This window comes from Nicotiana tabacum, chromosome 11, assembly GCF_000715075.1.
Source record: "Nicotiana tabacum cultivar K326 chromosome 11, ASM71507v2, whole genome shotgun sequence".
Classification (NCBI taxonomy): Eukaryota; Viridiplantae; Streptophyta; class Magnoliopsida; order Solanales; family Solanaceae; genus Nicotiana; species Nicotiana tabacum.
The window spans coordinates 25952503-25965850 of record NC_134090.1 but is presented as its reverse complement, the minus strand read 5'-3'; the positions used below and the strand labels follow the sequence as shown (position 1 = coordinate 25965850).

Below are 13348 nucleotides of genomic sequence, written 5' to 3'. Positions count from 1 at the left end.
TTCATTTTGCTTCATCTGTATTTACATCTGCTATAATACGATCAACCCCTTATAAATGTTCGAAAATGTACTCTTAGTTGAATTCTTCAATTCCTCTCAGTCAATCGTTATATTAAGATACTATATCACTTATTTTGACATAATGTGCAAAATTCAAACGGTAGTATTACATGTCTGTACTAATTATAATCGTAATAGCGCCCAAATATTCTCACTTTTTCTGATTTTAGTTAAAAATTTAAGTTTATGCCCTTGTGACAATGTGCTTCGAGGATTTTGACTTGTTTTTATTTATTTTTAATCTTTGCCACTGGACATTACCCAGCAATCTCAATCGTCATATGCAAAATTAAAAAGAAAAAGAAAAAAAAAAGACGGAAAGAAAAACCACTGAATAATGTATGTACAATTTGTGTATCTTACAAAGAAAGGAAAAAAAGGGAAACTACCAGCTATGTCCATTTATAAGTAGCTCATTATCAAAATTGGTCAATTGATAAAATATTACTAATATTAGTCAATTAGCTATTTGTAGCAAAAAAAATTAATTTTTTGCTTTGTTTTGAGTGGGTGTTATTAGAATAGGTTGGGCACAACTTAAGGAGTTTGAATCTCAGTTTTGGGATGATTTGGTGAAGTTTTGAGATGGTTTGAATTAAAAATTCGAAGTAAAAGCTGAACATGAAAAAAAAATGATGTGTATCACACCGTGTATCATTTGTGTATCACATATGTATCATATTTGTATCTATTGTGTATCACATGTATATGCATGTATACCTGTGTGTGAGATACATGCGTGATACATGTTTGATACATGTGTCGCAAAAGACTTTTTTGAACTCGATTTAATTACGAATTTTGATACAAAACTAGTCCAAATCACCTCTAATCTTCCTCAAATTTTGTATATTGACTTATCTATATATTTTCAATGAATTTCAACTATACCCATTGAAAAAGTTCCTTTTTTGTTTAGATTTTTGGAATATTGTATAGATTTTTGTATTTCATCACATTATTTACTACTCCGTCCATGAAATTTCCTTTCCGTCTTGTATCTAATGTTGCTAATCACGCTTAAAAATATAGAAGGTGATTTTTGCATGTGATTCTTTGATAGAAGAACCCTATTATTTGATTTTTCAATTTTTGTTGGGTAGTTTTGGTAAGTCTATGACTAATGGCTAGAAGTTGGTAAGTTGAGATTTATTTGGGACATTTGTGTAAGTTTCCCAAAAAAAAAAAAACAGGAAAATAGAGAAACGGACACCACCGATACTGAAAGGGCGCGAAACTCAGACACCTATTATTAGATTCATTGTCTGAGGGATTAATTCAGGTACACATTGTCTTCCCATTTCTGTTTTTTTGCTCTATAATAAGTAATGTTTAATATTTATTTCAATACCAAGTCTGACACTTAATATATTTATGCTTTGCTATTTGTTTTAATTGAAAATAATTCAATGAATTTCTTTTTCTTCAATCTTTTTATCCCTTTATGATAGCAAAGTTTTGTTTCCTTTTTCTTAATCTTACTAACTAGGCAATTGTTCACTTGGAAATGCATTAATTAAATGCTGATGCTTGGTTATTAATTAGTTTTACCACATCAAATAAGGCGCATCAAGTGTAAATGTAAAATAATCTAAACAGAAGTTTCTTGCGTTTACGGTTTGTTATCTGATATCGCATATTTAATTCTTTCTGTCCCTTTCTTTTCACTGTAAAACATCATGCATGTATAATATTTTATTCTTTAATAATTCTCTTTTTCTATGCCGTAACCGCTGTTTTATTGGACTCTTCGGCAGCCATAATTTGCACAAAGAGTTCCTACTAAATGTTAATTCCGACCCAAGTTAAGTATATAATATTATCCTTTTAAGCAAATTAAATACTTTTTTTTAAAAAAAAAATCCACGATACTTTCTCCCCAAGTAGTTGCCGCCATTTTCCCAACCATTTATATACTTATCAAATTCACGTTACTTCTGCAATTGTAGTTTTGTGGAGTTTCAAACTATCTATAATAATAAGGTTTTATTAACAGAAAAAGAAAGTCACAACCTTTTTTCTTTTGGTTGCAGAGTTGTTGTGCAGATTGAGAACAAAAATGGGTCTAATTCATATGCGAAAATGGTTGCTTGTGTTGTTAGTTTTGGTGTCACAAAGTTCATCATCACAGGGTTGGTTCTTTTCATCTACAACTAATAGCAAGAATGATAATAAACAAGAAAACAGTAATTCAGGCAAATACTCTTGGAAAAGTCGAACGGTTAAGTTGGTGTCTGAATTCTCAATGGAAGTTTATAAAAATGAAAAGGGACTTAAACTCATCGAAAACGCTAAACAAAAGATGTTAGTCCCTGATTCTTGTTGGCAGAGAGCTTATCAGAGTGTATTTGCTGTGTGTTCAAAAGCTCTTCCCGATGAAGAATTAAGGTCTAGACTTTCTTGGAATTTATGTGATTGTTTTCAGCAACATACTGGGAGATCTCCTTTGCCTTATTGTGATGCAAAATCACCAATGACAAATTGTCTCAAGAAAATAGATACTGATGTTCTCAAAATTTATTTGGAGTTCCTTCTTGAAATTGGTGCAATTTGCCATCAATTGCAGTAAGTTTTTACTATTTTCCCACTTTGAATATAAAGGGCATCCCGGGGACCGGTGAAGTGTCTGCATTTCTGCAAGAGGCTGTTTTCACGGCTCGAACCCGTGACCTTCTGGTCACATGGCAGCAACTTTACCAGTTACGCCGAGGCTCCCCTTCTTTTTTCCACCTTGAATATCTTCTCCGTTTTTGCTTAGTGAAAGTTAGTATTGAGGTCTTATGCTTTTTCAATAATTGCAGGATAGATGCATGGAAGTTTTCAATAGAGAGTTTGGTGAACAATTTGCAAATTTCTGCTGAATTTGCTGAGGAAAAACTAGAGAACATGTTACAAGTAGGGGAATTGCTATTACAAAACTCGAAAAATGTACAAGAATCTTTAGCCTCGATTGATGTTCAAACTCAACGAGTAGTAGAGACTTCCAAGAATATTGAGGATAGTGTAAACTCTGTGTCGAGGCAGTCAGAAGCAATTTTGGAGCAATCGAAAGGAATAGCAGCTTCACAGTTAGAGTTGAGCGAAGGGCAGGCGATAATGAAGGAGACTTTGCAGGAAAACATGGCAATGGTTCATGAATCTTATACTAGTTTAGACCATGGGATGAATAGATTAGTAAATGGAACTGAGGAAATTGAGAATAAGATTGTGAAAGTTGGGGATGAAATGACTTCTAGGATGGACAAATTACAGACTAAAGCTGATGATATTGGGAATATTGCTGGCCAAGCTTTGGATAAACAGAAACAACTTTTGGATGGACAATCTGAAGCTATTAATGGCCTTGAACTCCTCACTAAAACTCAGTCTCAAGCAATGGAAGAGAGCAGGTAAAACCATCAACAATAACTTGTGCGATTCTTATATATACACTACTTACGTTGTCAGTGTAATTTAACTGGTTATAGCAAGTTATTACTCCATATTTTTTAGGTACTATAACACGGTTGAGAAGGGGAACCTTGGAGCAACGATAAAGTTGTCTCCACGTGACCTATAGATCACGCGTTCGAGCCGTGGATCAGCCACTGATGCTTGCATCAGGGTAGGCTGCCTACATAACATCCCTTGGGGTGCGACCCTTCCCTGGATCCTACGTGAACGCCGGATGCTTTGTATTCCGGGCTGCCCTTTTATATCACGGTTGATATGTAGGTTACTTCTTGTTGGCCAAATTTGTAGGCTGATGTATTTATCTTAATACTTTTGCAGGGTAACTCTGCAACAGTTGGCTCAATTCGGGCACGAGCAACAAGAGGAGCTTCTTAGACGGCAAAAACAACTCCAGCAAACACATGATCATCTTGTTGAGAAATCAAAAACTATATTAGCTGCTCAGGTTTGTTAATTCATATTAAGGAAAGCAACTTTAAGTTAGTATAATATCATCATTGTCTTAGATTTCTAGTACTAGTTCATGAATTTCTTTAATTGTGTCAACAGGAAAGCTTTGAGTCTAAACAAGCAAGCATGTTCCTTGCCATAGACAAGTTGTTCGCATTGCACAACGCCATGCTTCTTGAATCAAGATTGATCAAAGCGTTCTTGCTCTATTCGTTGTCAATCTTTCTTCTCTACATGTTCACTAGCACGAAGCAGACTTATAATGTGAGACCTAGACTTTACATAGGTAAGTATCACTTCTTTTCTTTTTTCCAAACTATATTCTTTTCTTCTAAATCCTCTTGTGCTCATTGCTGCTTCATCATTTCTGGTTTTTTTATAGGGTTATGCCTCACATTCTTGATTGAAGTAGCCATACTTCGATATGGAACAAGTGAAATTGATGATCAAGCATGGACTGTGAGCATAGTTAGGTCTCTATTTGTGTTACTCGCGTCGTGCCAACTTCTATATTCCATTTGGACATACAGGTACAAACAATAGAAAAAAACTAAATCTTCTCTTTTTAGCATACCAAATTTTCATAAAAATTATACATATCTTCTTATTATGCAATTACCTGTGTTTCTAGAGTCGAGGGTCTATCGAAAATAGCCTCTCTACTTTCACAAGGTAGAGGTAAGGTCTGCATACACACTATCCTTCCCGGACCCCGCTTATGGGATTGCACTGGGTATATTGTTGTTGTTGAAACACCTTCTTATTGTGCAAACATGTTGCAGAGATTATGAAGTGTTGAATCATCAAATGTTACTGACACTAGTGGAGAAGGTTAATGGAATTCAGAAACAAAAGAAGTACTTATCATATGAAATGGGGAATGAGGATTCAGATAGTGATGTGGATTGGTCGTCTTGGATTGAAGCTGAATTACCAGAAGATGTTGACAAATTGAAGGATCCTGACTTTGCATATCCTGAAGAAGTTGCTGAGAATTCAGTTGGAAGCATGTCAATTACAAGAAGATAATCACCACCTTTTGACAAATTGAAGATATTAACAATTTATTTTCAACCATCTTATATGTTTATAGTAATAGGAAAACCATACAAACTGTTGGTGTTTTCTTTTATAGTAGTTACTAGTTACTTTAGCCGTGCTGTGCCCGGGCCCAATTCTAAAAGTTAAAACTTGAAATCACAAGAAATAATTATTTTCTTACTTTGGACTTCTATTGTATTTTAAAAATATATATTCCTATAAGTTCTTGAAGTCCAATTGAGCCTTAGCATGTTAATCTTGTTTGACTTTTTTTTGTTTTATAAATTTTATTTGAGAGAATTTAGTAAGTGAACCGTTAGATGTTCATCTTTTAATTTGGTAATTGATTCTACTAATGGAAATTTTTTTGTGATATTTATAGTTTGTTGTCGTAAAGATAAGTTAGATTACATAATTTGATATAAAAAAGGATGGGCCCGATAGGCCAATATAGTGCATGTAAGTTTTTCTAATGGTACTTAAAAGTTTTTATAATTTCCTATTTGAAATTAACTTTAAATCATTTCGATTTAACTTTTCACTCTAGCTTGATTTCTAAAATTGTCTTGAAATAACCTCTACCCCACAAAAATAGAGATAGGGTCTACATACATCATACTTTTTTCAGACTTCACTTTGTGAGATTACATTGTTATGTCGTTGATGTTGTACTCCTAATTGTACACTCCTTCTCAACTTCCCTCCGAAAGAAATATATTTCGGTTCAGGAAAGCTTAAGTTTTTTCTTATTTTCACTAAGTGATCATTTTGATTTATCTATATATAACTCTAGATAAATGAAAGCTTGCACAAAAATAATCTAACATAATATTTATAATAGGCTGGTAACAACAACAACAACAACCCAGTATAATCCCATAAGTGGGGTCTGGGGAGGGTATTATGTACACAGACCTTACCCCTACCGCGAGGGGCAGAGAGGTTGTTTCCAGGAGACCCTCGCTCAAGACAACAACAAGAGACGATACGTTAGTACTATCAATAAACTCATACTAAAATAACATAAAATACATAACATAACATAAAATAACAACAATATTAGAAATATAGGAATAATAGGCTGGTAAGTGTATCTAATATTCTAATTTCTTTTCTTAAATTTTATTTACCAAGCATTTGCTACTATCACCATATAAATTGCAGATTATTTAATTTTTGTAAAAATCTTAGTAGCTTTAGTTTTCTCACCATTTTTATTTGATATTTTATTTTTTATATTTTGAACTATTTTATAATATATCCTGTGATGTAATTAAATACAAAGCTCCTCTCATCGCCAAATAAAATTTGATTGATAAAAAATATATAGTAACAACAAAATGATATTATCAAAGTACATAAATATTTAAAAGTTACATAAAATAAAACTTGTAAGAGCTGAAAAATAGAGTATTGTACCAAGTACATACAATGATATCAGTGAGAATTTAGTAGGCCTACAATAATCAATGTAGAAGTTTAAAACAAAGAAGCAAAAGCTGTTCCACGTGGCAACCTGCATTTTGGGCCTTGAAAATGCCTCAAAATTTCGCTTATTTACATCAATATGTGATGGCAATTGATGTAATAATGTACAAAACAGGGGCAAATAGATGTTCCATTAAAGCAGTTTGGCTTGGCAATTTGGGCCTCGAGAATGCCTCAAAAGTGTCCTTTATTTACCAAATTGTGTGATGGCAATTGACGTAATAAGATGAAAAAACAAGGGTAAATATATTGTTGGTGAAGTTGGCATTCCAGCCAAGTAGAAACTCAAAGGGTATTGTTGTCAATTCACTGGATGACCCTAAGCTCCTCTCTTAGGCTCTTCTATAATAGTAGTAATATGTATTACTAGTAATTCTGGGACTTGATTATTTGTTTGGAACTTATTCAGTTGCTTTTGTTTATGGATTATTCTTGTATTAGACAAACTAATGAAGTTATTCTCATAGTGGAAATGTGGTAATTACTTGTATAATGTGAATCCTCCAACCAGTGATAGTTTTTGTGTTGTGGCCTAAAATCTATGGGAAAATGACACTATATAGCCGCTTTCAAAATAGTAGCTGTATGTATTTTTTGTACATATATATATATATATATATATTACCATATGTTATATACAAAAAATAGACAAATTTTATACGCTTTTGCGGCTACCGGATATAAATAGTTTCGGCCGTAGACTAAAAGTGATCTTTGCCCAATCTAATTTAACCCCCCTCCTCCTTTTTCCCTTACCGGTGATTTAGTGGGCGTCTGGACATAAGAATTGTAAAATTCCGGATTTTTTTTAAAGTGAAAATGGTATTTGAAAATTAGAGTTGTATTTGGACATGAATACAATTTGGAGCTATTTTTGAATTTTTGTGAGTGATTTGAAGTAAATTTTTTGAAAATCAGCCTTTTGGATTGTTTTAGATTTTCGAAAAATTTCGAAATTTAACTTAAAGTGAAATTTTTTCAGGGACAAACACTAATTCGAAAAAAGTGAAACGATTCTTATGGCCAAACAGGCCCTTAAAGTGAAACTTAGACCAAACATTTTACGCCAGGACGGGAGTTACATGGTCCAAAGGATTGAATCCGTTTCGTCGCAATATTATAATCATGGTAAAATCACTTTTTGTGTATATATATATAAATTGTTGAATCTCCTACTTCTAGTGTTATGACAAAGATAACTGCAAAATTATTTTAGGTTGCAGGTTTGAATACTACATTTGATAATCTTGATTTTTTTAATTGAATTTTCTTGCTAGGGTAGTAAAGACAGACATGCCTAAGGGTTTACCCCATTTTTGGTCCTCATATGGGGATTTCCCCATTTTGAGAACAACTTACTCCAACCATTCCCCCATTTTTTCCCCAAAAAGAGAATATTCTTTTTTTATATTCTTCTCTCTCTTCTATATTATATTATTATCTTTCATTTCAATTTTATTTTTTAATTTCCATTAAACAAATTCCATCTTTTATTTTCATTAATTTGTAATTTCCATTAAAACAATTCCATAAAATTTTAAATAATATAATCTGTAAGCAATTATTATAGTGTCACGACCCAAGTTCGCCCTCCGTGAATTGTCATGATGACACCTAGTCTCTACGACTAGGTAAGCCTAACAATTGCAGAAAAAGAAAAAGAACCAAAATGCGGAAAACTAATAAAACTGAAGATAAACAATATAAAAGTGTTTGAGATGCCACTCGGCATATACCAATACAAGATCTCAGAAACTAAACAATTCCCAAAACCCGGAATCTCATGAAATCACAAGCTATGAATACTACATTGTGCTCTAACTCCAGAATGTCTAAATCAAGATAAATACAGAAAGGCTAAACTATTAGAGAGAATGGAAAGGGACTCCTCGGTCTGTGGACGCGGCAAATATACCTTGAAATCTCTAGAGAATCACCTCGCCTCAAGGGTGGTAGGACTGAGTCGAAGTACCTGGATCTGCACATGAAAAACATGCGCAGAAAGGGCATGAGTACACCGCAACGGTACTCAGTAAGTGCCAAGCCTAACCTCGGTCGAGTAGTGACGAGGAAGGTCAGGGCCCTACTGATTATAGCTAAAAAATGAGGTAAAACAGTATAGAATACGACAATATAATTAAATGCCAACAATAAGAAGTAACACAGGATAATAAGAATAACAATAACTATAATAGAAACAAAATAATCACAAAAGAAATACCGCCCAACACAAAGATAACAACCGGAGATCTCTCAGTATCCCGAGGATCTCTTAGTATCCTCAATATGTATGTTGGGGATCTCTCAGTATCCTGAGGATCTCTTAGTATCCTCAATATATATGCTGGGGATCTCTCGATATTCCAAGGATCTCTTAGTATCCTCAATATACGTGCTGGGGATCTCTCGATATCCCCGCACTACAATCCAAATCAATATATGTGCTGGGGATCTCTCGGTATCCCGTACTACAATCCAAATTAATATATGTGCAGGGGATCTCCCAGGATACCATCCCGTAGTCCCAAATAAACACAGTAGCAACACGAAGAATACTCAATTAAACTCAATTTCATACCAAGGTAAAACATGTATTCCTAACCTAGCATGCTACACATAATCCAAATAAGACAGTTTGAACAAGTAAAACAAATAAGTCAATTAGACATGCTTTCTTAAGCTAACAACAGGCTTAAATTGCAAGTAGTATAACCAAGAAAGGAAACACAATTAAAGTTACTTAATGAAAACAAGATTTTCAATAATTAGCACGAGTACGCACTCGTCACCTCACGTACAAGGCATTTCACATATGAACAATACCAAATCCTAAAGGGAGTTCCCCCACACAAGGTTAGACAAGCCACTTATCTCGAACCGGCTCAAAATCAACCCGAAACCACGTTCTTGCCACGAGTCCTCGACTCCAAATGGCTCAAATCCGCAAACTCCCTCCGAAAATCTTTTCAAACTTCGTCTCCGACCGAGCTCCTAATTCAATTTTGTAATATGAACTCAAAACCCTCGATTTTGAAATTTATGTTCTGCCCAGACGCGTTCTTCTTCGCGAACGCGATGTACAAAAATCTACTGGCCAGTCTTCCTCTTTCACGAATGCGAGGGTCCACTCGCGAATGCGTAGCTTACACTAGCGGACCCTACGCGAATGCGAGGACCATGTCGCGAACGAGAAGCCTAAAGGGTCCATACCTTCGCGAACATGGGACATCATCACAAACGCGAAACACGATTCAGCTGCTTCACCTAGATGCTCTATGCGAACGCGATGAAGGTTTTCTCTGCAGCACAACAACAAAAAATCTGCAATCTTTCTAAGTCCAAAATTGACCCGTTAAGCATCCGAAACACATCCGAGGCCCCCAGGACCTCAACCAAACATGCCAACCAATCCTAAAACATCATTCAAACTTGTTCCAACCTTCGGAATGCTCAAAACAACATCAAAACACTAATTTAACATCGGATTCAAGCCTAAGAACTCCAAAAACTCTCAAATCATGCTTTCGATCAAAACGTCTATCAAACCTCTTCCGAATGACCTGAAATTTTGTAAGCACGTCACATTCAATACTGCGGAGCTACTCCAACTTCCAAAATCCCATTTCGACCCCAATATCAAAATTCCACTATCGAACCGGAAACTTCAAAAATTTAACTTTCAGCATTTCAAGCCTAAATAAGTTACGGACCTCCAAAACATAATCCGAACATGCCCCTAAGCCCGAAATCACCCAACGGAGCTAATAAAACTGACAGAATTCCATTCTGAGGCCGTCTTCATACAACTCTGACTACGATCCAAATTCTAAAGATTAAGCTCTCTTTTACGGACTAAGTGTACCAAAACACTCCGAAACTCAAAACTAAACATCCCAGCAAATCAAAATAGCAGAAACAAATACGGGGAAAGCAATTAATATGGGATCAGGGTGTAAATTCTTAAAATGACCGGCCAGGTCGTTACATCCTCCTACACTTAAACATTCGTTCGTCCTTGAAAGAGCATAGAGACATACCTGAAGTAGTGAAAAGATGAGGGTAACGACTGCGCATATACTGATCGGTCTCCCAGGTCGCCTCCTCGACCGGCTAGCCCCGCCACTAAACCTTTACTGATGCAATGTTCTTTGACCTCAGCTTTCGAACCTGCCTGTCCAATATCGCCACTGGCTCCTCAACATAAGATAGATCCTTGTCCAATTGGACTGAACTGAAATCCAACACGTGCAACGGACCACCGTGATACCTCCGGAGCATCGAAACATGAAATACCGGATGAACTCCTGCCAAGATGGGAGGTAAGACAAGCTCATAAGTAACCTCCCCAACACGCCACAATATCTCAAAGGGACCAATAAACCTCGTACTCAACTTCCCTTTCTTCCCAAATCTCATAACGTCCTTCATAGGTGAAACCCGAAGCAGAACCCGCTCTCCAACCATATAGGAAACATCACCAACCTTCCGGTCCGCGTAGCTCTTTTGTCTGGACTGGGTTGTGCAGAGTCTATCCTGAATCACCTTGACCTTCTCCAAATTATCCTGAACAAAGTCTGTGCCTAATAATCTAGCCTCACCCGGCTCAAACCAACCCACCCGGGATCTACACCGCCTCCCATATAAAGCCTCATACGGTGCCATCTGAATACTAGACTGATAGCTGTTGTTATAGGCGAACTCTCAATGGAAAGAACAGATCCCAAGACCCTCCAAACTCAATCACACAAGCACGAAACATATCCTCAAGAATTTGAATAGTACGCTTGAATTGTCCGTCTGTCTGAGGGTGAAATGCTGTACTCAACTCCACCCGAGTACCCAACTCATGCTATACGACCCTCCAAAACCGTGATGTGAATTGAGCACCTCTATCTGAAATGATGGAAACTGGAATACCATGCAGACGAACAATCTCCCGAATATAAATCTCCGCCAAACGCTCCGAAGAATAAGTAGTACACATAGGAATGAAGTGCATGGACTTGGTCAGCCGATCCACAATCACCCAAATGGCATCGAAGTTTCTCAAAGTCCGTGGGAGCCCAACTACGAAGTCCATGGTGATCCGCTCCCATTTTCACTCTGGAATCTCTATCTACTGAAGCAACCCACCAGGTTTTTGGTGCTCATACTTCACCTGCTGACAATTGAGGCACCAAGATACAAACCAAACTATATCTTTCTTCATCCTCCTCCATAAATAGTGCTATCTCAAATCCTGGTACATCTTCGCGGCACCCGGATGAATGGAATACAACGAACTATGAGCCTCCTCTAAAATCAACTCCGAAGCCCATCAACATTGGATACACAAATACGACCCTGCATCCTCAATAACCCATCATCACCAATAGTCACATCTCTAGCATCACCGTGCAGAACCTTGTCCTTGAGGACACGCAAATAAGGGTCATCAAACTGACGCTCCCGGATATGATCAAACAAGGAAGACCGAGAAACCATGCAAGCTAGAACCGACTGGGCTCCGAAAGATCTAATCTCACAAACTGGCTGGCTAAGGCCTGAACATCCATCGCCATGGGCCTCTCCGCTACTGGTAAATAAGCCAAACTCCCTAAGCTCTCTGCCTGGCGGCTCAAAGCATGAGCCACTACATTGGCCTTTCCCGGGTGATACAAGATAGTGATATCATAGTCCTTCAGTAGATCTAACCATCTCCTTTGGCGTAAATTAAGATCCTTCTGGTTGAACATATGCTGCAAACTCCGGTGATCAGTATAAATCTCATAAGGCATACCATACAAATAATGACACCAAATCTTCAAGGCGTGAACAATAGCAACTAACTCGAGGTCATGGACAGGATAATTCTTCTCATGTACCTTCAACTGTCTGGACGCGTAGGCAATCACCCTACCATCCTGCATCAATACCGCTCCAAGGACAATCCTAGAGGCATCACAATAGACAGTATAACACCCCGAACCTGTAGGCAATATCAAAACTAGGGCTGTAGTCAAAGCTGTCTTGAGCTTCTAAAAGCTCGCCTCACACTCTTCCGTCCACTGGAACGGAGCACCCTTCTAAGTCAGCCTGGTCATAGGGGCTGCAATAGATGAAAACCCCTCAACAAATCAACGGTAATAACCTGCCAAGCCAAGAAAACTGCGGATCTCTGTAGCTGAGGACGACCTAGGCCAACTTTGCACTACCTCCACTTTCTTCGGATCCACCTGAATACCTTCACTCGATACCATGTGGCCTAAGAATGCCACAGAATCCAACCAAAACTCACATTTCGAGAAATTTACATATAAGTTCTATTCCCTCAAAGTCTGAAGCACTGTCCTCAGGTGCTTCTCATGATCTTCCCAACTCCGGGAATACACCGGAATATCATCAATAAAGACAATGGCGAACGAGTCAAGATATGACCAGAACACACTGTACATCAAATGCATAAAGGCTGTTGGGGCATTGGTTAGTGACATAACAAGGAACTCGTAATGACCATATCGAGTCCTGAAAGCAGTCTTCGGGATATCTGGCTCCCGAATCTTCAACTGATGGTAACCTGAACGCAAGTGAATCTTAGAAAACACTCATACACCCTGTAGCTGGTCAAACAAATCATTAATACGAGGCAAAAGATAATGGTTCTTCACTGTAACTTTGTTCAACTGCGATAATCAATGCACATAAGTATAGAACCATTTTTTTTCTTCACAAATAAGACAGGAGCACCCCAATGTGATACACCCTTATCAAGCAATTCCTGTAACCAATCCTTCAACTCCTTCAACTCAGAAGGGGCCATACGATATGGAGGAATAGAAATGGGTTGAGTGCCCGGCAACAAATTAATGCCAAAATC

At 37.1% G+C, this 13348-nt stretch overlaps 1 protein-coding gene across 1 annotated transcript; it reads left to right on the top strand.

Moving 5' to 3' along the window:
* The first annotated feature begins 1566 nt into the window (after positions 1-1566).
* LOC107812574 (protein GAMETE EXPRESSED 1) lies at positions 1567-5190 on the top strand. Its single transcript, XM_016637719.2, has 6 exons — positions 1567-2625; positions 2862-3449; positions 3832-3958; positions 4063-4249; positions 4346-4493; positions 4746-5190. Exons 1-6 carry the CDS (start codon positions 2120-2122, stop codon positions 4990-4992), a joined length of 1803 nt encoding a protein of 600 aa, XP_016493205.1. The 5' UTR covers positions 1567-2119; the 3' UTR covers positions 4993-5190.
* The last annotated feature ends 8158 nt before the right edge of the window (positions 5191-13348 follow it).